At 36.9% G+C, this 26,629-nt stretch overlaps 1 protein-coding gene across 7 annotated transcripts in view; it reads left to right on the plus strand.

Moving 5' to 3' along the window:
• The window catches only part of Nmdar2 (glutamate ionotropic receptor NMDA type subunit 2), an 850,349-nt gene that overhangs the window by 642,056 nt on the left and 181,664 nt on the right, over positions 1-26,629 (plus strand). For all 7 annotated transcript variants that reach the window (XR_014130890.1, XR_014130891.1, XM_081753987.1 and 4 more), the window contains exon 4: positions 24,460-24,695. Coding sequence is in view for 5 of the 7 variants with exons in the window: in XM_081753987.1 (XP_081610113.1) it covers positions 24,460-24,695 (236 nt within the window). In the remaining 2 variants the exon portion in view is untranslated. The remainder of the gene's footprint in view (positions 1-24,459; positions 24,696-26,629) is intronic.

Raw genomic sequence — 26,629 nt, forward strand, 5'->3', positions numbered from 1 at the left:
AGTAAAATGGTTGCGTTGCCTTTTGTCAAGGTTCATCATCTCGGGGAAGAAAGTCGCGTAAGGAAAATTAGAAGTTAATTATTGACCCTGACCAATTAACCCTGGGATAGATAACACAAGGGTCTGTCGAGGAGACAAAGGTATCAATTTTCGCTGATTAATTGTTGGAGTAAAGTGTGTCGCTGAACTTTCTTTTGCGTTGCAGTCCTCTTTCTTTCCTGCTTGCTGCTTCACTTGACTTTGTGGGTAAGAGAACGCGACATCACTTCTACCCTTCCCCACCCTCACCCCATATCCTGCTGTGGTAAGTGGATGTCACCTTCCTCTCGTGACAAAGTGAGTTCCGACCTTCATTTGTCTACCTCCATCTTGTTTCGAAGACTGACTGGCTGGCTTGGTTCGCCTCTTACACACACACACATTCTGCAGAGAAACGAAATCGACAAATCCTGAAGAGAATAGGCGGAAACTTAGTGGTTACAGATCGATTATGTTCGGAGAAGTCGGTTTGGCAAAGATCTTTGAATGTATTATATCCTTCCTTCCTATCTTATATGCTGGCTGTTATCATTAGAAGAACAAAATCACTTACAATTGAAATGCATGCATTTTTTCACGATAAAATAATGTAGTAAAGATTTATTATTGTTATTTTCATTATTCAGTTTCAACTTGTTTTAACTTAATGACTTGACAGCTACTTTAGAAATATAATAATAATCAGTGGCGTATTTAGGATTTTGTTTAGGGGGGGCTTTGCCTGAAAATGTGAAAATTCTGAAAGATATTTCATATACTTTACTATAGTAAGTAAGATTTCGGGGGGGCTTAAGCCCGGAAGCTCTCCCCTGAATACGCCACTGATAATAATAATAATAATAATAATAATAATAATAATAATAATAATAATAATAATAATATGCGCAACAAATGAAACAGTATTGATTAGCAGAGGTTCCCTATGTTTTTTGACTGGGGACAGACTTTATAGTACAGTCATGACCAGTGGCGTATTTACAATTTTGTTTCGGGCACTATGCACAACATAGGGAAGCAGGGAGTAATTACCAACCTGAGTTTGAGAATTAAATATATTTTAATCGATTGTCTACAAATATACTAGGAAAAAACGTGAAACTCATATGTCGGTGGACGATCTTATCCCCAGACAAATCTGAAATGACGCTCCTGCGAACACACGTTAAATATTTGTAATCTCATTTTATCTTAAGATTTCATTTTTGAAAAAAAAAATGGAAATATTCAGTTTTATCTGTGTTTTTTTTTTACCTGAAAGAAAATGTTGGGACAAGTTGAAGCTGAAATATAGTACTGATTGCAGTTTTAATGGTAAGAATTGCAGACTGGTGAATCTTATGTGACATGATATACATAAATATTTAGCAGTGAATTTAAATTTTATTCTATTTATAGAAGAGAAACGAAGGGTTCTCTTGGCCTACCTAATTTTACGGACTACTCATTTCCCCTCTTGATTTTTTAAATTCAAGCATTTACCTTTCTTTATACCTAAATTATATAAATATCCCTTTGCTATAATAACTAAAGTCCCGTTATGTTGATATATGTTCAAGTTGGTGTGGAACACAAGTTTCGCTTATCAGTTCCTCTTAGTTTTGGTGTCACTGACGTCTGGTGTCACATGAATCACAACTAACAACAGTCGAACGTATGATAGGAGAAACGGAAGAAAGTAACAACTAAGAAAAAGAAACAGAAAAGTAGAATGGACAAAAAAAGAAAAAGAGAACACAGTTCTTATATGAAATGAAATTTGAAATATACAGAATTATTTCTGAACAAAGAGCATAAGAAAATGGAAAGTCAATGAAATTCTTAGAAATGGTAAGAAGGATTACGTGGAATGCGAAAATCTAACAAATTTATTTCGGGGAAGGGGGATTTGAGCCCAATATCCCTCTCTAAATACGCCACTGGTCATGACATTTTGACACGCTTATTAATATTTTTTTATTATAACATGAATTATATTCTAAGATTATAAGTTCTTACATAATATTACCTAAGTATGAGGAAGTGAAATTCACATTGGTGCTACCACTAATTGGTACAGTATTTCGCAAAATTGATTTTAGCTTCTTATTGAAGGCTTCATGTTAAAAATAAAATGTATCGTATAGAGTCTAGATTTACAGGTCATTAAGATGACAATTAATTTTTAAACTCTAAAATTTAGCAACACACACCATAGCGCTGCGCAACAGACTGTTTGGGAAAGGCTGCTTTAACGGCTGTTTCATACAAGATATAACTATCATATTTTGCTCCTACTAAAGTTGACTTACAGGCTGTTTGGGAAAGCCTGTATTAACGTCTGTTTCATACTAGATATAACTATGATATTTTGCTCCTACTTAAGTTGACTTACATGCTGTTTGGAAAAGCCTGTCTTAATGTCTGTTTCATACAAGATATAACTATGATATTTTGTTCCTACTAAAGTTGACTTACAGGCTGTTTGGGAAAGCCTGTCTTAACGTCTTTTTCATACAAGATATAACTATCATGTTTTGCTCCTACTAAAGTTGACTTACAGACTGTTTGAGAAAGCCTGTCTTAACGTCTTTTTCATACAAGATATAACTATCATATTTTGCTCCTACTTAAGTTGACTTACAGACTGTTTGGGAAAGCCTGTCTTAACGTTTTTTTCATACAAGATATAACTATCATGTTTTGCTCCTTCTAAAGTTGACTTACAGACTGTTTGAGAAAGCCTGTCTTAACGTCTTTTTCATACAAGATATAACTATCATATTTTGCTCCTACTTAAGTTGACTTACAGACTATTTGGGAAAGCCTGTCTTAACGTCTGTTTCATACAAGATATAACTATCATATTTTGCTCCTACTTAAGTTGACTTACATACTATTGGGATAGCCTGCCTTAATGGCTGTTTCATACAAGGTACATACTGTATAACTACTATATTTTGTTCCTACTTAATTGATTTATAGTCTTGTACCTTCACGATGTAGAAGTATTGACAAACGGCAAGTTATCTGGGATCATCAAATAATATTCAATGATAAGTTTCTAAATAACTGGTCATTAAATTTAATATATTTTCAAATTAAAAAAAATAAATGTAAATTATTAAAAACGCATTCTAAATTGATTTAAGATTTTTATATTGTTTTAAAGAAACAATTATTACGCCGGACGGTATAATCTATTTACCTAAGAAATTAGGCTGGCATATACAATTCGAATCCCGCTTAGTATTGAATTGTCCTTTAATAATATAATTAATTATTATTATATTTTATGACTCATAATCTTTTTATCCTAATGTGCAGACCACTGAGACTTTCAACTCAAGACTATAAACATTTATTTAAAAATGGAAGAGGATATTTTATATTATCCACTTAATGTGGCAGCCATTGTGACCATCGAGCAAAAATATTTCGTACCAACCTATGCAGGAAACGAGTGCTAGATCTGGAGAAAAAGTACTAAAATTTTATCTGTTCCAGTTTCACCATATTTATGACATTTATATGATATTAATATCATATAAGAAAATTTCCCCTGTGGTTGGGGAAGTAACCCCACATTCTTGAAAGAACCCCAACTTTAATATTTTAAAGTCAAAATTCGATACAAACTGTGCAAATCACTTACATCCTCCCAATTTTGTCCTCACACCCGCAAACTAAAAATACTGGCGGAATCCCTGCTTAATTGTCATATTAGAATTCACTGTAAAACAACTAAAGTAACACAAGTGTGGCAAATATAGAGGATGTCGTGAGAAAACAAGAAATATCATAAATGGGCTTATTGAGTAAATCGAGTTTTCATTCCGCTCTTGTAAATACCACTGTTGAAAAACAAAGCAAGCAGAAAAAAGTTACCACGAGCAGTGAAATTTTCATACATTCCTAAAGTTTCATGAAATTGCGTTTTCTCTCCCAAATGTATTTATGAGAAAAGAAGAGGAGAAAAGTACTACATTTATTGGTGAACATACTAGATCTAGTACGAAAGTACTAGCGGTGGTCACACTTGTAACAGCTTCGCAATATTTGTTACTTATTTAAAAATCACACTACTGTTTAAGACCTCGTATTTAAGTATCGTAATACCTAGCACCAGATTTTTTTTGTTCGTCGTCCCGTTTAAAGGGTTGTGCCCTTTCTTCGGGTAAGTGCTGTAAGGTAGATCAATGGTCTCTATGGAAAAGTAGGTGGTCTAAGGGTTGTCAGGTTTATTATTTCTTTATTCATCATATTAATATTAAACATAATTAAATGGATTGAAATGATTGCAGGAGAAATATATATATATATACTACACAAGCAATAATAGGTTAATGGCTAGAAGTAAATATTGGCAGTTATTACATAAACACAAATTATGAGAGGAAACGAAAGTTGAGGGCTGCAGTAAGAAAATTAACACATGTAATGAGTGGATGAATGAAATGCAGTGCTTTGGACGTCACATCACAAGGTTATGTTAGTTCAGACGAATGAAGTTATCTTCTGTTCCTGGGGCGATTCAGGAACTGATGAAGACGGAGGAGGCCCTTGCTAATAGGTATTACTGTGCATATGATGGATAGATATGAGATGAAAGTTCATGCGGTCGGTAGATTGTATAGATTTCGGGGTCCAATATGTCATCATCTAACTGCAAATGATATAATGTCATGAAGTGTTGGAGATGGGTGTCAATGAAAGTTGGTGGTGCATCGTTGTCACGGTCGTAGCGCAGTATATCAAGTATCATAGGATGGGGCTGTGCCATACGTTTGCTGATGTAACGTATACGAAGTTGTTCGAGGTGCGTTAATAATGGCGGAAAATCGATCATCTCATAGAGTAAACGTGTTGGATGCGGTAGGTTTATGCGGTATGCTAGGCGTATAGCATGACGTTCTAGTATAGTAAGTTTTTGATAGAATTTTAGGGGCGCAGATGCCCAGGCTGTATGTCCATAAGTTAATGTACTCCGCATGAAGGTTTTATATGTATTGAGAACGGCATTTGCCTTTAATTCCCAGATTGTGACCACTAATCGTTTGAGAAGATTAAGTCGATTTTGCGCTTGACCTATGAGTTTGGTGGGATGTGGAGTCCAGGTAAGATGAGTGTCAAAAATGACACCGAGATACGTAATAGTACTTGAAACTGGAATAGGCGTAAGATCAACCTGAAGGCGAAGTAAATTCGGGTTTCGATGTACTCGTGAACGGCGTCGACGTGGTAAGAAAACTATGGTTTGTATTTTGGAAAAGTTAATATTTAACCTCCAAACATGACACCATCGGACAAATGCATCAATGGCTACTTGCATGGCTTTATTAAGTGATTGTACGGTGCGGTCAGATGTGAAAAAAGCAGTGTCGTCAGCAAACTGAAATATTGTGGTGTTATTAGGAATAACAAAATCAGCGACGTACAGTAAGTATAATAAAGGAGACAATGATGAGCCTTGTGGTACACCAGATTGCAGCAAGATAGGATGAGATAGTGATCCATTGATTGAGATGTAAGCTAGTCGTCCTATTAAGAAGGAGTGTATTAAGCGGATGTACGAAGTTGGCAGGAGATAGTTACGAAGTTTATATAGTAAGCCAGGGTGCCAAACTTTGTCAAAAGCCTTTTCTAAATCAAATGTTACAAGGCAAGAAGGAAAACCTGTATTATATTGATTGTAAATAGCTGTGGTGAGACGGAATAATTGATCTTGAGTACTAAAATTTGGTCGAAATCCAGCTTGGTGTATTGGAAGAAGATTATGTGAGTGAAGATGGTCGTGCATGCGACGGACAAGGATTCTTTCCAAGATTTTGCAGAGACAACTAGTGAGGTGAATAGGACGATAGGATGTGACTTCTGATGGAGATTTCTTTGGTTTAGGAAAGAGAAGCACCTTTGAGTATTTCCAGTCTAGTGGAATATATCCAGTTCGCAAAATAAAGGTATAAATGGTGCTAAGAAAGAGTAGAAAAGAGTGAGGCGCTTGTCTGATGAGTACATATGTAACAGAGCCAAATCCTGGTGCAGTATTCCGTTTACCTTTAAGTGTATTACTAATAGTTTCGGGTTGAATCGGCATGGTTAGAGGATTATTTGGTTCTAAATCATGATCAGCAGACGGACGAAAGAAAGGAGAAGCTGCATCGGTATGTCGGTTTATAATTGATTGCAAGCGATCTGGTGTATGCCAACCGGGTAAAGGTGTAAAGATATCTTGAAAATAGGATGCAAAAATATTAGCCTTTTCTGCATCCGTAAGAACTGCTTGATGATTATGAACAATGGGGTAAGGCGTACCAGAAACTCTACCTGTTAATTGATGGAACTTGCGCCAATATTTAGTAGGATGTGTTTCATTAGCTAGTTTGTTGCAAGTTTGAATCCAGTGGCGTCTCTTGAACGCAACGATATAATTATGAGTGATCCTTAGGTACTGGCGATGAAGTCGAAGCGCTTCAAGGTTACCCGTAGCGAGATATTCACGGAAAACTCTCCGGAATACTGTAATAAATGGTAAATATTGCGGAGGTAACTTAGGTTTGTGTAGTTGAACTTCGATTGTCGGAATGGAACGTTGTGCTGCGTCTTGAAGGGCTGTAGTAAGTCCAGTGATTGTTCAATCGAGTTCGTATTGCGTACTAGGCATTGTGAGCGTAGTTACGGCAGTGTCTAAATCGGTGCGATATTGTTCCCAATTTGCCCTTTGGTAGCAGCAGACCTTCTGAGGAGGAGGCTTCGGCTGAGTGTTGGAAGAATAATGAAGTTCGACTTTGATGGGGACATGGTCGCTACCTATGGAGTCAAGTACAAATATGTGAATAGACTGAGATAGTGAAGATGAAGTTATGACTACGTCAGGAGTAGTGCTACTGATAGGGCGTGTAGGTTTTGGTAAAGTATGAAATTCAGCTCTTGTTTCGTTCCGAACAAAATCGAGAAAGTTGTCTTTGTCACGTTGGGAACGGCTATGAAAATTGAGGTCGGCCATGATAATGTAATGCCGGAAGTTGGTATCAATATAGCGGAAGAAATCATAGCTGAAAGCTCTGCCTGGACGATAGTAAATGGTAACAAAGGTAACTTTTGCCCCTAAAATAAATTGTCGTGATGTTATGTTCAGGAAGGTGAAGAGCAGGTGGAACAGTAACTGCACGATAAGGAAGACTTTGCCGAATACCGATAGCTGTGCCTCCGTAGAGACGTGGTCCAGTTGGAGCGTCGTGTCGAAGTAAATGATACTTCGGTATATAGCATGTTAAATATGGTGCAAGGTAAGTTTCATTAAGAGCAAATGCGGCAATATGTTCCTCCTTGAGGAGCTGTGTAAAGAGCAGTTGGTGCGTCAACAGTGATCGTATGTTAAGGAAAAGCAAATTGTAACTCATAATGAAAGTGAATATAGTTGAATATAGTGAAAGTGTTGGGTGTGAATTATACTGTTGACATTTCTCGCAGCGAACAGGCAGAGGTGCTGGCGTGCGAGATGGCTCAACCTTATATTTGCGTCTATAGATATACGCGCCCTTTGATAGAAGTTGATCAATCAGCTGTTGTTGATCAGTCTGCACTCGGACGAGATAAGTTGGTCCCTGGTTGTTCTTGATCCTAATGCAACGCTTTATAGGTAGCCCTTCCTGATGGAGTTCAGCAAGAATTTCGTCATCAGTAAGATCAGGTTCTACACCACGAATAACTACAGACAGCATAGGAGGTCGCCGTGGTGGAGGAGGAGTTTTGCGTGTACTCGGTTGTAAAGTAGAAATCTTTGCTTTCGTCCCAAAAATTTCATAAGTTGCCTTGTTGCGAACATGCGTGGCGAAATTTGGGTTAGTGGATTTCAAAATGATGCCACGGTGTGTCTTAACAATTTCACGGATCTCAGGCCGAGGGACGTACTTGACTAACTGCTGGAAGACAGTACGAACAGTGTCATACTTCTGATCGTAGTCTGTTAGCAAAAAGTTGTACACGGGATCTGACTGGTATTGCTGCTGATGATTATCGTCAGAAGTGGATGCCCAATCCATACAATGGCTGTCAGTTGTAGTCTGATGAGCATTGGGAGTAATTCGTTGCTTCTTTGAATCTAGCGCTTGTTCGCCATCAGAGAAAGATCGAGAAAAAATCTATGTTCTTTAGTGATGCAGTCAGCGTAGGTGGACGAAGGAATAGAGTCACGGTCTGAACGAGGTGTTCCCGTAACAATCCTTGGCTGCGTTTTTTGTCGACCGTTAGGCCCGATGTTAAGTGGTGGAGGGTGTAATCCTAGATCTTGACCGAGATTCGTAGATCCGTTAACTTTGCCAGTGTCTGTCATCGTGATAAAGTAGCCGAGGGCCGAAGCCCAGATGAAGATGAAAAAAATGAAAAAGATGTTAGATGAAGTTCAAAAAACAAGACACCCTCCGAAAGGGAAAACTTTCGTCAGACCCCTAAGTGCTGTAATTGTGCTATGCTCGCAAGTACGTATGCTATACTTGGTCCTCGCTGGCACAGTAACTGACACAAGAGAGGTTAGGTTTCTTGGTAAGGTATGACTAGCACCGGATTTGATTTATCCATGTAGTTAAGGAAATCTTGATCTACTTCTGTGTCTTATTTCAATACTATCCGTTGTTGTTTTCATTTCCTGTGTATGGATGTGTTATAGCTACAGTACGCTAACTCATGTTGTTATTGGTTTCCAGAAATAAACGTAAAATATACTATAAAAAATCCAGGCACAACACAACTATTTCCTTCTGACACTAGAACTTCTACTGTCATCTGTTGGATATCAAACGAAACTCTGACTTAAGTGTTTTTTTTAACAGATTTGCTTATATAGGTCTGGTTTGTATGTGTTTGTCTTTCTGTTGGAGAAATACATCTACACGTATGGAATTTTATTTAATCTATATATATAAAAGAGAACGTACAAAATCCTTTGTCCGCTCATCACGCTAATACGGCTGAACCAATTTCTTTCATTTTTGGGGGGTTATTAGGATTTGGACCCTAGATGGTTTTTATCATATCACTTTAATTTTTAATTACCAGTGTCTTGAGATAATTGACCATTCAAGTGTCCATAACGTACAAATCCTTTGTTATTAGTTCATCATAGGTAAAAATAAACGTATTTATATGCAACCCGCATGACCGTGTCACTCGGCGGGTTAACATAAATGACAGGCGATATACAGCGGAAAATAGCTTGAATCTTCTGTTTAAAATTTTTTAATTGATTTGCTTATTTTTACAGACACTTTTACAATATGCCAGCACCGGGATGACCGCAGCGAAGCGGGGCGGGTTAACATAAATGACAGGCGATATAATGTTAAGATTTACTGCAATCTTCTATGGTTTTTATCATATCACTTGAAAGCGAAAAAGTAAAAATTATCTAAGTAACAAAGTTTATTGCGTTCCGGGGTGACCGCAGCGAAGCGGGGTGAACGCTGCTAGTTTGTTCATATATGGAGAGAGTTACATTGGTTTGCTTCAAGTTTTGAGTTTTTGTGTTCCAGGTACTTCAAGAACTCCAAGATTTTGAAAAACATTATCTCCTACTAACCTCCTGTAAAGGTTGAAAAATGAGATCTTTAATTCCCACGGTTATGCCGGTTAGGCTAAAAGAGACGGTGATGATGAGAAATGAATGGAATGGTGGAATGAAGAAAGTGGTAGGAAATGGGGAATCCCCGAGAATACTCACGCACACGGTGTTTGTCCACCACAAAGTTCACTTGGCGCGAGCTGGGATGGAACCAAGGGCCTCATGCACCAGAAGTGAGCACTAACCACTGAAGCACCGCGGCCCCCTATGAAGGTTGAACTGAATGTAGTTAAATGAGTGCACAGAACATGACACAAAATCTGCCGTCACTGCATGGGCCGTTTCCCACCATTATATTCCGCCTCCAAGAAGTCTGGAGTGCAGTACCGCTCTAAAAGTCCTAGATAGTTTTTAATTTTATCCTCCATTTTCAGTATAGATGCACATAATTCGTGAACTTACAATCCTGTCGTATGAACTCGTACCTAGGAATTCAACCAAGCTTTTCTATGCTAACGATAAGCTAATAAATATTACGAAGGTTTCTCTTAATATGTAGTCTGCACCGTTCCAAAACCAAGTTTGAGTTTCATAAAAAAAAAGGTCCCCTAAAATAATCTTGATTAATTTGTTTCTCGATCTCGTGAACTCAAATTTTCAAAGTGATTTTTAAGACTAAATGCAGTGAATTTTCATGTAAAATTTTAAATAATAATAAGAATATTTGAATATAAATGCAATAAAATTTAAAAATAAGTACAGAATCCTGTATTTACGTTAAAAGGAAGTATGAAGCCAATTGTGGAAGCTGAAAGAGAGGAGAGAGCCAGAGAGATTGCTGGAAGACCTGTCATCTTCCATGATATCAGATAAACTGTATGTTGTCTCGTGAAGCCTTCCCTTCCCTTTTGCTAAAGTACCACTTGCACAGACTTGAAGTCACTTACTCGTTGTGGTGTCTTTTGAGAACCAAATTTCTTTCCAAACTGGTCTGATTTTCGTAATCTCTTGTCACTTTTCTAAAATATTCAATTATGTTATCACTCTCTGAACACACTTTTTAACAGATTCCTTCTTGGGGTTTCACTTTCCCAATGACTTGTACTTACAAACACAGGTAAACAATGAGTTGGATATTCGGATTGATTAATTGATTTTGAGTTTTACGTCCCGCTCAGCAGCGAGGCTATATGAGACGTGGACCACATGAGCTCCCGTCGGGAATCGAACCCTGGTCTCCCGCGCCAAAGGTGTATACGCTAACCGCTTAGCCACGGAGGACCTCTTGGATATTCGGATTCCGAAGGAAAATGTTTTTGAATTTTTTTTCGAATTCCAAGTTTTTCGAGTTTTGCAGTGTTCGGATTCTGGAGGTAAAACTATATATATGTATGTTATTTGAAGCTTCCTGGTGTGCATTTCTCAACCATATAGATTGCGTACTTCGATGAATAATAAATATAACTAAAGCGTAAATATATGCCTATAGTTTTTTTCATTTGTTTCAAGAAACTAATTTTGTAAGAGGACCTTAGACTTCGGTAGCAAGGGGAAGCAGGAGAGAGTAGGAAAAATTACCGATCTGGGCCATACCTAGGCCATAAGAGGCCAATCCAGGTCTCGCTAGATCCGAACTACTCGATAGTCCAGTGTCGCATGATACTCCATGACCCACGTACCGTCCGTCCATGGAAAATCGAACACCCCGAAAACTCGTTTTCTTTTATAAGGATGTGTTCGTTTCCTTTTATGAGCATTTTTTCTCAACCCCTATTTTAACATAGGAGAAATCACACAGAGACTACGAACACCTATTTTCGCAACTCCTATATAACATAGAAGGGCTAATAAAAGAGTATGGCTTATTTTTCTACCACTATTTTAATATAAGACTATGAGCACACAACTATGTAACATAGCAGAAAGGCAACTAACATAATAGGGGTATACCCGTTCCCTTTTACGACCCTATTTTAACATAGCAGAAATTACTTAAGACTATGAACACACGGTACGTGGGTCATGGCGTAACGTGCGACACTGGACTATTGAGTACTTCGGATCAGACGAGACCTGGATTGGCCTAATATGGCCTAGGTATGGCCTAGATCGGTAATTTTTCCTCTACGGGAGAGTATCTGGATTTTAGTAGCATCGAAGTGAGTGTTCATCGAAAAGTAACCAGAGAAGTGTATCGATCAGAAAACAATTAAGATATATAAGTATTAAGTATTATATATATAAGATATATAAGTATTAGATTCGCTACTAGCATCACTGCAATAAGAACGCATTTTCTGTCATTACACTTCATCTTGAGATGATGAATACTCTCTCAGAGATTACTTAGGTAGGAATCAAGGAAGTGTACCCCACTGACATTATCATTGCAGAGTCAAATATAATAAGAACTGTGAAGAAAAATACATTACAAATTAAAAATCATAAAGTAAATATATACTGATATACTTGATTCTTCCAAGTTTCACCCTGCATTGCATTCTACAATCTTGATGGGGTTCTCTCGTTTCCTCCCACTTTATTCATTCCACCATTGCACTAATTTCTCATCATCAGCCTAGCCGGCATAAGTGTGGGACGTAAAACTCCAAAATTTCATTCTATTATACTTCCTGATATATGACATGTACCATACAATGATCATGCAACACTCTCCGTCGTGTAATATCTTCGCTTCGATCAACAATGGTTGATCAACAATTGAATGGTGTAGTGTCCTGACCATTCGCTGTGAATGAGCAAAGATCTGGGTAGAAATTTGTGAAGATAAACCATTAACAAATCCGCTCTTTAGCCTCGCCATTTTAGCTGGAGGTCAAAATAGTCGTCATTTTAGCTGGAAGTCAAAATAGTGATATTAAATTTTAAAAAAGAACTATGTTTATACTTTCATGAAAATGTACCTATTTCTACTTTCAGATTGGATAACAGCATTGAGAATGTAAGATATTGCTGTAATGTAACATCACAAAAATATTAACTTGTTAGAAATAAGTCTGATTATTCTAGACCATATATATATATGACAGATATACAATTGTACTCAAGTTTGAAATCATCGGATTTAGCCCCGTTAATAGCCTAACTATATAAAGGTAGTCGAAATTGAAATGGCCTGACCTTGCTCCATTCTGAGAAAAATTCTCTCGACACCCATGGAATGAGCCTCTGAATATAATTTTTTTTTTTATCTGGAAAGAGATTCGTCTGACCAGTATCATAAACTAATAATAAGATAGCTAGATAGACATATCAACAAGTAAGATATTCCGCTAATTCCATCAGAATATGGAGAATTCTATGAGCAAATTGTGCCGGCATCCCAATGTTTATTTAAAGCCTCATCTGGAAAACACATTTCTGGTGATCTTTCTTCGTCTGAGTCAATGCTTTTTTAATGGGTAATAAAAAACACTGTTTATGGCCCATGATATTTAATTTGGTAATTAAAGACAACGTTTATTATGCGAAACTGATAATTACGAACATGGGTGTGCGTGTTCTTTTAATAGAGTGACCGATTTGCTGCATTTTGTTGCACTTCGAATCAATAACAGTTTATCTATGGCGTTCTCTTAATACTTCAATGCTAACATAAACTGAATAAAGCATTTTAAAGACTACAAAGTTGATAGCTCTTCTAGCTGATAACTTATCACAGTATTAAAAAGTACAGATATTTATTTGTTGATTTCTTTTTGTTTTACTTAATTTCCAAAACAGTAAATTTTTGCTATACTATATATAAAAAGGAAACAATATCTTCTTGACATAACAAGCAAGACTGACTTACTAGGAAGGAGTAACTCAGTATTTGAATATACAGTAAAACCACGGTTATCTGTGAGATGGGGTGACAACGGCACCGCGGATAAGACAATCGCGGATTAAAAAAAGAAAGACTAAAAATGAGCTACAAAAACCAAAAAATACTGTATTTCAGCATAAAAACTATGTTTCGTTTATATTGCTCTGGTCGTCAAGGTAAGTGATCAGAGAATGTGAGAGCCATTACCAAAAGAAAACACAAAGAGCCTCCCACGCATACACAAATTCCGAGAAGGTCTATATGATTACAATGCCCAATAGGTCGTCAGTAATTTTCGACCTTGTACTGACTAGGGCCTATTGTATTTTCTCGGTTGTTGAGTTGGATTAAAATGGGTTTTTGAGGTTCGTAATTAACCTCTCCTTCCGCATTAAATAATGAATGTAGTTTACTAACATGCAAATCATACTTCCCAATTCCCATCTTTCATACCATTCAACAATCGGCTTCTACTTAACAGAGTAGAATTGTACCTCAAAACGTGCTTAATTGTTGGAAATATTGATTTTTATCTATAATGCAATTATACTTATTTACATGCGGAGCACCAGTCTGCACCAACTACTTACGAAAAATAATTGAGTGCGCCTACAGCAGAGTTAAAAAAAATCGCTGCACTCGCGGATAATCAGGGATAAACTATGTATGCTAATCAAAATCTTAATTGTACGTACATATTTTCATTCTAGTTGTGAAATTTTCAATTTATCGTACACCCTTTTGAAGCAGAAGGAAAGGACATGGCCACAGATTCCATCTTCTTCGGAATTTCTGGTCTTATTAGCTACGGTAGAAAAACGATCGAACAATACTAAAACAAAACTGCAAAATAAATAAATAAAATATAATATAAAATAATAAATAAATAAATAAATAAGAATAATATTTCCAAGGAAAGTTGAAGTGGGAATTTTCAGTTTATGTCCTACGATTATGTCATATACCGTAACGGGCACAGATAATTAAATAATGATTGTGATATAATTAGTATAATGAGAATGTGGGAGGAAAGAGGAGTTCCCCAGAAATTTCACTGACCTGAATTTATTCCCGAGAAACTCACTTGGGCTAAGATCGAAGTAGATATAGCACCAAATATGAACACTATACCACTGAGCGACCGTGCCCCTAGAAATAGTGTTGCAGTTGAATTTGCTGCTTCTATTAAAGTTACACTCATGTAATCTCGGAAAATTATAAAGACGCTGATTTAAGTTTTCTTGATTTATTTATTAACTAGGTTGTAGTCGGGTCTTAATCAGGACATCGATTAAAACAGAAAGAGAAAAGATTTTGCTCCATTCCCCTGTACTTATCCTTTGCTGTTATGTAACCCCTCACAACCACGACGTAGTGTGGGTTGCTGACGTGCAAGGCGTTGTTTGAAACTGTCAGAAACGTGAATGCGGTTTCTCATACATTTTTATCCTTCCAAATCGGACCCCTCCCGAACCGAAATTGAAAAACGAGCTCATTGAAATTGAAATTGAATTATATGTGTTTAAAATCTATCCGTATACCAAATTGGTCAGTCCTTTCTATGCAAAAATTTGGTGACACACTAGTTTTACTGCTTCCTGGATCGGTCGATCTTCGATTTACTCATACCCGCCCCCCTGCCCCATGTATTTCAGCTGCTGCGTTATATATTATACTGCTGTGTTATGTACCACCGTACATAAAGTTATTTTCATTAGGAAACCTTTTCTAAGTTATCACTACATACTTAATATGAATTATGTCCATTGGAGATAGAAATTAAGAAGAGATAGAAACTTCTAACATTAGGGACAGCTGACGCGCTAATCGTTTAAACGCGCACGGATGTTTTGAGTCCTAGACTTGACGCTTAGATGAATGATACATTTGGATAGTCTAATAATACTGTGGCAGTATAAGGTAAAGCAATATCTTAGGAGGATAAACATTACGACCACTATGAATCCAAATTGTCTGGCAATTGATACTAAATTGGACAGCATGAAAACTCTACAATGTTATCAGTTTTTAACATAAATGAATTGTCTAGAGATGAGACTTATATGAATTCATAGATCTCATTAAGTAGAAAACAAATGAGTGTTAATTTTCGTACGTAGATTCCGAGAGAAACGATTTTTTGAGGGGAGTATCTGATGGACTAGATGGGGTGATGTCCGGAGACCTTGGAGACTAAGGAATGGGTCATCCTTGACCAATGCAGCGACCTGGAAATGTGTTGTTCAAAGCCCTCCTAATGATCGTCCTGCTGCAGCAAGATGTCCGGTTGCAGGTGTTTGACCTATGGAAATCCAAATTATTGCGACATGTCTAGATAAACAGTCGTGGTGATTTCCGCTCTACAAAGAAAAAACGTTTCCCCACACATACAGTCATGAAGCAAACCATACTACACGTACTGTCACTCCAATTTCCTGGCTTATGTATGGCTTCTCCGAATCCCATATCCTCACATTGTAAGGGTTTACCATCCCAGACACATGAAAGCACACTTTGTCTTGGAACATCATCTTTGTCAGAGAGTCTGGATCCTCGTCGACGCGATTCAGAATGTCAATTGCAAATGCTTTGCGCTTTAGCGTATCAACAGATTGAACCACATGCAACAACCATGTAGCTTGTGTAGTACTTTGTACACCGTTATCGTTGGTAGCTGCAGTTATCAAAATGCTTTATGGATTGATTTAGTAGGGCTCCGGAGAAATGCCTCTTGCAGTCCTTCCACATCTGCTTCACTCGTGCTCGCACGTTGAGAGCTCGTCCTTTTAAGACACTTTCCGTTGTCTGGAACCTTGTGCACCACTATCGAATGGTCGTGCGTGGTGAGTGCGTGCATGTATAACACGTGGGGAAGTTCCGCTGGAAATGGTTGGCAGATTTGGTGTCTACGTACCATTCCACACACTGTGCCGTATCCTGGGGATGGCCATTTTCGTTAATCCTGACCCTTAAAGACGAAAACAAGAACAAAACACATTACAGAAGAGGGATTTGTTGAAAGCGCGAGTACAGATCAAAACTTTAGGTGCGTGTGAACATTGTGTTGCAAACTGCACTTTCTGTCTATATCCATTTCTGACTTCTACGTGAACAAAGTTGGAAAGATCATTTTAGAACACTAGTTGTATAGCAGTAATAATCTAATAAGGAATATCCAACTTTATTTATTAAAAAAATACCGTTTTTGTTCTTTTTCGCATAACATTTCAATCTAAAATGGAAAGTTTCTACGAATTTTGATTGAAATAACGGAATAAGGACGGAGATATCTTACAAAATAGAATCCCTATCAAAAAGCTGTTTCTGCTATATATCTTACTTTGAGTTGATTTTGAGTTTTACGTCCCGTTCAGCAGCTAGGCTATATGAGACGTGGACCTACTGATTAACGTGGAATCCGAACCACATGAGCTCCCGCCGGGAATCGGACCCGGGTCTCCCACGCCAAAGGCGCGTACGCTAACCGCTTAGCCACGAAGGAGCTCTCTATATATCTTACTGTTCTAACTCGAATGCCTGCCAGCGGACAGATGGATTGGCGAACGGACACAGCCATTCTGCATATAAGACACGCATAGCAACCTTCGGAATTCTAAAATTATTGAGGTATATTTGAAATATAATCTATGTTCGCTGTTTGAAATTAGATTTTTCTGCAGTATTTTTCACTTCATTTACCATAACAATGTATATTTTCCAATTAGTTTAATGCAGATATTTCTTTGTAGGTGTGACCTACATTTTTGTCAAAGAGGAAATAATGCGCGTGTAACTAAAGCAGAACATCATAAATGGAATACTTTCGTTTAAATTTTCATTAATTAATTAATGCTACGAGCATTAAAGAGCGCTTACAGGTGTATGTGACCTGTGGTGAATACAGACTATATACGAACAATTTTAGGAACGAGCTCACCATACAATTACCAAATAGAAAAACTGTAACTTAAACGCTTTACAACTGTGTGGCCATTGCATGAGCGAAACTTTGTTCTGATTTTTTATAATACTTTTATTAGCTTTTTTTCTCTTTGTTTATTTGTTTTGATTTTTTGTAATACTTTTATTGAGTTGCCTCTTTGTTTGTTTTGATTTTTTATATTTTACTAGGTTGCCTTTTTGTTTGTTTGTTTGTTTGTTAATGTCAAATGTTGCCATTTTCATTTTAGAAATTCCGTACTAACTCTGAAAGTTTGTGTAGATATGCAAACCTATGACAATGTAACATTCTTACAGAAGTTATGCTCTAGCATGTCGTTTTCTCTAAGTTTAATTAAGTTCTTACGAAAGCGTCCAAAAATAAATTTATAGTGCACTGACGAATATGTCAAAAAGGCCGTGCAATGTTGGTTTATCAGTCAGTGCTCCACATTTTACGAAAGTGACATCAACAAGTTCCGCTCACAATTAGACAAATGACTCATTCATCTTCACGACTATGTTGAGAAAAATAAACTGTTGACTGTAACGCATAATGAGCAATGTACAACGCAAAATCTTATCCTTTACAAATATGTGTTGTAAACTTATTTCTAAGACATCCCTCCTACAAATTGTATTTAGATTATATGTATAGCTAGGGAACGTAAGTTAATTACGCGTTAGCAATATGAGTAGTATGGCTAGATAACAGAGATAGGCTCTCTTACTCATTTCTGTCCTCAAGAGGACCGCCCTCATTCTCAGTCTTCCTCATCTTGCTAGATAAGGGTGATGGCTAGTGAGTGGAAATGCGAAGGAATCGCTTGAGGATGAGTGTAACTGAGGGCGAAGGCATCAACAATATTCTAGTGTGAGGGCGAGTGAGTGTAAGTCTAAAGGTGTAGATTGAGCGTGAGGGCGAGTTAATGTGAGTGTGAAGGAGTCGATTGAAGGTGAGTGTGAGTGCTTGTGAGTATAAGAAGGGTTAGGAAAAATACCCAACTCTTCTGTATAATGTGTGAAGTCGTATAAAGTATTCTTAAAAATAGAATATGTAAGAAGTAAAATAAACTACTGCCTTGAGTGAGACAAGATCTAAGATTAACTAGTGACACTCTGTGTTGTTGACGCAAACGATTTTTCCTCTTCTTTCTTAGTAATTTCAACTCCAAACCAGGGGTAAAAGACGATCTGAAAAGGTACGGGAACGCATTTTCTCATGCAATGCGCCATGCCTATCTTTGCCCATCGCAGAGATCTGCACGGGCGCGCGCCCCGGCCTACAAAGCATATATCACTTCGGGCCCTGTAAATGTTTAAACATACAACCATATTTCTCGGGACCTTTAAGGCCTAACTTTGTAATTATACTGTACAACGATATCTATTGCACCGTTCTTTCTGGAGAACTTTTAAAACACAACTGTAAAATTAAACCTCTAATTGTTGTAAATAAAAATACAATTTTGCGTTAATTATTAAGTTTCTGTAATTCGGGCTATTTCGGGGTCATTTGATTATCACACGAGCTCGAGACGGCTCGAGCCTAAATGCTAAGGTATATTTCGGATTCGGGTCGGGCCTCACATTATAAATTCATGGACCGGGCCGAGACCGGACTAAAAAGTCCGGCCCGTGCAGGCCTCTAGTCCATTGTGTATTTTAGGAAGTGGGGGGACTCCAAGATAATTTTTAGAAGTCGGGTAACGGCGTTCTCCCTCACTTTTTCCCTGCTGCAAACTATAGGAGAAAGTCTCTAATCAGTGAGAATGCACTCTCTTATCATTGGCTCAACTCAACTGCAAGCGATAAAGACGATTGAAAATCCTCAGGAAAAGGTTTACCAGAGTTTCGTCCAATAGATGGACGAACAGACCCACAAGTATCAACTAGGTCGAAGGGTAGAATCTTTGCTATGCTATTCAATTAAAAGCGCTCCCATTGTATATGCGAATTATATAATTTCAAGAGGCCTCTTGTCCTATTGTTTTGGAATGTGTTTTGTGTCATTGCCTATGATTCTTTTGCCCTAAGTTTTGCAAATTTATTGTATTAAATCATTCGGAACGTATTTTGCTTATTTCAACTTGTAGAAATTAAGATGGTTAAAGAAAAAAAATATTCATCTAAACTTTTGTAAAATGGACAAGAGATGTTTTGGGATAGGGCAACTCTTATAAAGTATTTCCAACACATTAAAAATTACATAGCTAATTGAGTGTACTGAAGACCATTTCGGGAAGAGGAGGTGTTCAATGATTGGACGTCATATGGAAGAAATCTTTGAGTTTTACGTCCCACGGCAATGCCAGCTAGGCTAAAGGTTACGGTGATGATGAGAAATAAATGAAATAGTAGAATGAATGAAGTGGTGGGAACAGGAAAACTCCGAGGAAACATACAGCCACGTTCTTTGTTTACCCTAAAGTTCACTTGGCGCAAGCTTGGATCGAACCGGGGACCCCATGCATCAGAGGTGAACTCTCTACCACTGGTCCTATGAAAGAGTCACGTTATAGGCTAAGAAGGGAATCTTCGCAAAGGAAGTCTTCGATTTAAATATTGTAAAGGTCTGGTTATGAAGGTATAGGTAGAGCTAAATTATATACGGAAACGTTTCTCCCAATACTGAAGTTTATTGTAGATGGTGTAATGCAAAATCATTCTAATATAAATAGTTCACTAATACTGGGTAAAGGGAGGTATCTCAAAGCCAGAGACAGCCTAGGGAAGGAACTAGGCAGAGCTCCACGCAAGCTACGTGAAGGGGATTTAGGATTCCCAATGCTCCACGCAAGCAGAGAGTGGTTTGAAACCCACAAATCTCCACGTACTATGAGTGGATGAGGTTAGGTGTCCCACAGAGTTGCGAGCAAACAAAGTGAGGACGAAATGAGGTCTACAGCTCCAAGTAAGTTGAAGCCTTTGAATTAGATGGCTTCTAGAGCTCCAAGCAAGCGAAAGAAGTGAAAGTGACCAGTCAAATGCTGACAGTAGTTGCTGTAATCAACCTGGTTTTATAGCTACTCCAATGTGGTGGTGATCCTTCGTTATCACATGACCAGTTGTGTTGCCGGTGTCCCTATCGTCTGCTATTGTAGTAATTCATAGTTGTGGTGGTTTGTGTTTATAAATATGAACATGTGTTGGTTGTTAGTCAACCGAGACATGTGTGGGATATTACAATATATGGACCAAATACTGCAAGATGTAAGAAGAAGTAATACAACGAAATGAGAAGTCCAGCTCAGGATAGGGAAGAGTGAAAAGCTGTATCAGACAAATCGTGGGTTTGTTAACCCAAGAAAAAAATGGTAGTTAAGTGACAAAAATTAAGAAGGCAATATATTACCTTTAATACCCAGATAAATTAATACTTTTTTCCGTAGGAAGATAAATTGATGGAATGAAGAAAGACGAACAGAAACAAAATAATTGCAGGATAAGAAAAGGAAGGACAGATCCAAAGAAAGATAAAGAAGTTAGTTAGACAATGAGGAGACAGGAGAAAAGTCTGTCAAGAAAATAGGAGCAATTGAATACCTAATTCGTCAAACAAATTAATGTTCCTGCGACTAATTAGGCTTTGTAGTAGGCAGACAGATGTAGAAAATTCAATTATTATTATTATTGTTATTACTCGCTCCTCCTTTCGTTTCTTCTTTACCAAAATAATGAGCAACGCTCACTCTCTATTTCATTAACAATCAATTTATTGTGCTCTAGATAGTGTTTTTTTTTTCGTAGAAAAATACAACTAAATTATTTCAGCCTGTTGGGGACTTAATTAACGGAGCTTAATGGAAATTCCTGTAGCACAACATCTACAACTTCAAGCCGAACTAACTAAATCAAATTATTATTTTTTTAATTAAATATTTCGCTTTTTAACAACTTTCAGTTTTCGTTTTAATTCATTTTGCTTTGTTTATTTGTGAAGAATTGGCTTCACTATGAAATTACAGTGCCAGTAATTACAATTTAATCCGTGCACAGATAATCCGCTGTTAGTAGGGTAATATTATATGCCGAGTCTTTAACGGGTACATTTTCGTGACATAGCATAATAAACATTTTACCGGCTCTTATGTCAAGATATTGATCTAATTGAGAAGGAAATTAAAAATACATATTTTTATATCAGTTGATTCAGTTGTGCCGCATAATTAAAAGCACACTTATTTATTTATAAATGTTTCACATACAGATCTATGTTCATTTTCCACTGAAACAATATAACAAAGTATATAAGAAATAACAAGGTAGAATAATATATATTTATATATATACTGTAAAATATTTACGACATTTACTGAGACTTTAATTTGTTTCTAAAATTATTTTCAGAGTAAAAATATCAATATCTGACGATAAACTATTATAGAATGATGCCAGCGTGAAGTATAAGGAATATTGTATAATTGATAGTCTGGGCGTTACATACGTTAGTAACGTATGACAGCGAAAAAAAACTCGGGAAGGTATGAGAAAATTGAGAACAGAGAATAATAATTCGGAGTTAATTATCCCATTGATAATTTTATGGAGAAGCAGCGAGTCTGACACCGTACAGCGAATAAGTCTACATCAAGACATTATCTTAATGAGCAACATAACAAAAATAATTTTCTTTTATTAGGTTATTGCTTCAACTGAGGTTAATAATATGAATGGCTGTTTTATATCAGAATGTTGATTTAATTGATTTTCATATTAGAAACCGACAACTTTGTATATGTATCATGAGTAATTGGGGGTAAATTAACATAATAAGCATGAAAGTGAAAAAATCTTACACAGAAATGATAGCACGGCTGATTGACAATTATATATGAATAGGACAGACTTTCTGCATTCTGAAAATACAAGTATGGTTCATATCGCGTCTCAAGTAACGTGCATAGAAAGAAATGAATTATACAACGTAAATTGTTCACTTCACGCCACACGTGGGGTGAAGTGAATATATATATATATATATATATATATATATGGGGTGAAATGGTGAGAATAAGTGTCCTTGACATAATGTAAATAACAAAATACAAACTGAGTATACAACTAACGAAGAACACCTACATGATGTAAAGGTACATAAGCTATTGTTGTAGAAATGCTTAAGAAACAAATAGACATACCAACCCGAGATCCTGTCCAAAGTACCGTCTCGGGAACATTGAGTTGTCTGCCCTTATAAGAAAGAGCATAATATTTAAGTTTAAGAGCATAATATATAATATTTAAGAGCATAATATTTAAGTCTTGACCTCAGATTTCTCCTATACCAGACTGTGGTTTGGAGAACATACAAGAAGTAGTTAGACGTAAATAGGTTCTTTGGTCCATATTGTATACATGGAATGATTAACAGGACTATTCATATCATCCCAAAATATGTTAGTCACTGGTGGGGTTAGTCAACATATTTTGTATCTTTATGTTCGCAATATATTGAGACACATCGATATACGATCTCGTACATGCATACCTAATAATCGTCTCATGCTGTGTTGTATTGGGTACAACACGACTACTTCAGGAAAGAATTGCCCTACTTTGTTACCGTTCCATATTACAATAACAACAAAAGGACTTCAAATCTATTCACCTTTCCTGCTGTCCGTGCTCACTGCAGTCAATAGTTCGCTTCTTTCCTCTGTACACTAGCTTTTTCGTCAGCCCTAGATTCAATACCACACTGTTGTCAATATTCAGAATGACACTCAAACTGAACAAAATATGTCTTACGTAATGCAATACTATAAGCTTTGAAAGAGACAAAAAATTGAAAACTTCAAACTTATGTTACACATCATTACATCAAAATATAGAAGGTATGATTATAGTGCTAGGTTGGAAATTCCTTATATAATTATAATGAGTTATTTTCTGCTTTTAAGCGCTTTATTATTATTATTATTATTATTATTATTATTATTATTATTATTATTATTATTATTATTATTATTATTATTATTATTATTATTATTATTTTCTACTTTGTAACGCTTTTTCTAAAGTTCTTTAATATTGTTTAGTTTTTTTTTAAATATTATGGCAATTTATTTAATGAAACAACGAGGTTTACCACATTACAAATCGTATAAATTGAAAACGTATACGGCTAAGGTTCAACAGAAACTTTGAATTCATGATTTGAAAAGAAAATCAAACTTTATTTGTTTGTAACTTGTTCTTATACCCAGGGGGGTAAAAGTGAGGCGGAACGCTGGTGAATACCGTCCTCCCATTTTCAGAAAATATCTGTGGAGTCCCACAGTTTCTTCTCGCAAAAAAAAAAAAAAAAAAAAAAAACAATGTGCAAAGATAGGCACCGGGGACAGCGTGACGTCATACGTCCCCCTATCTTTGCAGATGCACTTTCACCCCTGCTTAGACACAAACCTTCATCCATCTCTACAGTATAGATTAAAATCATGATTTATTAAAAGATCTAATTCTTTACGTGTCATGATAATAAACATCATATAATTTTGATGTTCAGCATAATCCATTTCCTAATAAATAAATTGAAACAACACAGCTTAAGTTAAATTGATTTTAGCTTAGCGCCCCTTTGAGCAGCGAGGATATATGAGACGTGGACCTACTGATTAACGTGGAATCTGAATTACATGAGCACGCGCCGGGAATCGAACGCCGGTCTCCCATGCCACAGGCGCGTACGCTAACCGCTCAGCCACGAGGGAGCTCTCAGCTTAAGTCGAGTCACAATAGTTTTAAACCTACAAATTACCTGCACGTTAGCTCCATCTATTGACATCAGAGAGGCAGGTGGCGACACCTATTATCATAAATGTATGCTATTAGGAATTAGCGCTTCTCCCAGACTAACAATTTTTGTATTATAAATATTATATGCGAGCTCCTCGTGGCTGAGCGGTTAGCGTACGCGTCTTTGGCTTCGGAGGATCGGGTTCTTTCCCGGAGGGAGCTCATGTGGTTCGGATTCCACCTTAATGAGTAGGTCCACGTCTCATATAGCCTCGCTGCTGAACGGGACGTTAAACTCAAAATCAACTCCTAAATATAATACGTTTTCTGTCCTCCCATTTTTTAAAATGTTTTAATATATTTCATTTTTTCGTTTTAGATTCACCATCCTGAATGAAATTCAGGTGACAGAACCTTCCGATCTGCAAGAGCTAGTGAATTCGGAATCGCGCGTAATGTTATTATATTCCACGCGCGAGGAGGCCATAGAGATTCTGAGGGCAGCCAAGGAACTGAAAATCACTGGAGAGAAATACGTATGGGTTGTCACGCAGAGCGTCATTGAAGAACAAAGTCAAAACACAAACAACGACGTATTCCCTGTAGGAATGCTAGGTAAGTACATATCATAACAAGTTTTTTTTAAATATTCCATAAATATAATTGTGTATTAACATAGAATTTTCCATGATTGCCTTCTATCCTCATTATCAACATTTGTGCACAAGGTTAAACATTTTACGATGTTAAATAAAGCTCAGTGGTAAATAATTTCCATATAAGGCTTAGTTTCTTCAAAGACTTTTATAATTTCATTCATCGTGGAAACGAAAATGTGTTCCAATTTGTAAGAACATTCACTGTTGAACCTAAAATTTGTTCCAATTTGTAAAAACATTGACTGTGGAAATGAAAATTTGTTCCCATTTTTAATGATATTCACTGTGGAAACGAAAATTTGTTCCAAGTTTTAAGGACATTCACCGTGAAAACGAAAATTTGTTCTAATTTTTAGGACATTCTTCGTGAAACCGAAATGTCTTACTGCCGAAATGGAAAGAACTAACGGCCTTACCTTGCAGTAGTGTTGGTAACCAAAAGGTTAAAAAATATATTTTGGCAATTAAAAACCAAATCTCGATTCAGATTTATTACGATGCCCAATTGCACTTTACGTGAGGAGTTAAAAACAAAAAGTAATCAATCGTGGACCGGATTCGGCTAGCGGACAGGGGATTTACTCGTCATTGGTTTATATACTGTATATTACTTTTTTCACAAAGTTAGTTTTTCGATTTTTCTTGCATTTATAACGGTTTTAGTTTTTTGCTGTTTTCGAATGACTGTGTGTTACAAAAATCTTATATACTTATCAAAATATAAGAAATTCCAAACAAAATCACTATCGGAGAGGCGGCGTAACTGTCTATAAGGGCTGTTCAAAAATTTGTTAGGTTTCTCACATTAAAATAAGAAACAACATTCATATGAACCTGTGCTCAAAAGCAGATAGTTTCGGAGCTATAGGGTGCCGAAAGCGTGAAATAGGTGAGCTTTAGAAGTCCATAGCTCCACTACTATGGGACCTATCGTAGTCGGATCAAGACATCACTAAGGAACTGGTATGTCTACTAGCCAAATATCTATGTTTAAGAATGCTCCAGTACTTGCACATAAGTTTCTAGAGAGGTAGGTGGAGAGTGATCAAGTACTCCCAAACAGCCTCTCTAAAAATGATTGTTCAAGTACCGAAGGTTCTGAAAGATGAATATTTAGATAGTTCTCATAGTACTAGTTAGTCAGTCATGTCTTGGCCAAACTACGATTGATCCTATCGTAGTGAGGGGGGTGGGGTGGCTCAGTGGTAGAGCGTTCACCTCCGGTGCTTGGGGTCCCTGGTTCGATCCCAGCTCGCGCCGTGTGGACTTTGTGGTGGACAAACACCGTGCTCGTGGGTTTTCTCGGGGTTCTCCGTTTCCTCCCACTTTCTTCATTCCACCATTTCATTCATTTGTCATAATCACCGTCTTCTTTAGCTTAACCGGCATAACCATGGAACGTAAAACTTAAAGATTTCATTTTTTTCCTATCGTAGTGAATCTATGGATCTTTAAATTTCTTTTTTGTTTCAAGATTTTGACACCTATAACTAAGACACGATGCACTTCCGACAACAGGTTCATATGGACTTTGTTTCTTATTTTGATGTGAGGAACTATTCCCAAAATATTGGGACAAACTTTTGAAACACCCTGTAGAAGGCTCAAGGAAAAACTAGGTGTGTTTATTTTCCACTAGCACCTTTCGATTCCTAGTATGTAATAAATTAATGAAATCAAATACTTTATAAATCCAAACAGGATGCTGTTGTGAACGACAAATGTACATCACATTGATAGAGATAATTTGTCTTTATCTTCCTCATGGGTTGATCGGTGTCACAGTTCTCACTCTCATCATTAGTACTAAACGAATCATTTGTAGCATTCATTGTTCTATCGAACACTCCCAATTAATGAGATCAATTATCAAACACAGAATGAACACAG

Source organism: Thermobia domestica, chromosome 3, assembly GCF_964235325.1.
Source record: "Thermobia domestica chromosome 3, izTheDome1.hap1.1, whole genome shotgun sequence".
In the NCBI taxonomy this organism is placed as follows: Eukaryota; Metazoa; Arthropoda; class Insecta; order Zygentoma; family Lepismatidae; genus Thermobia; species Thermobia domestica.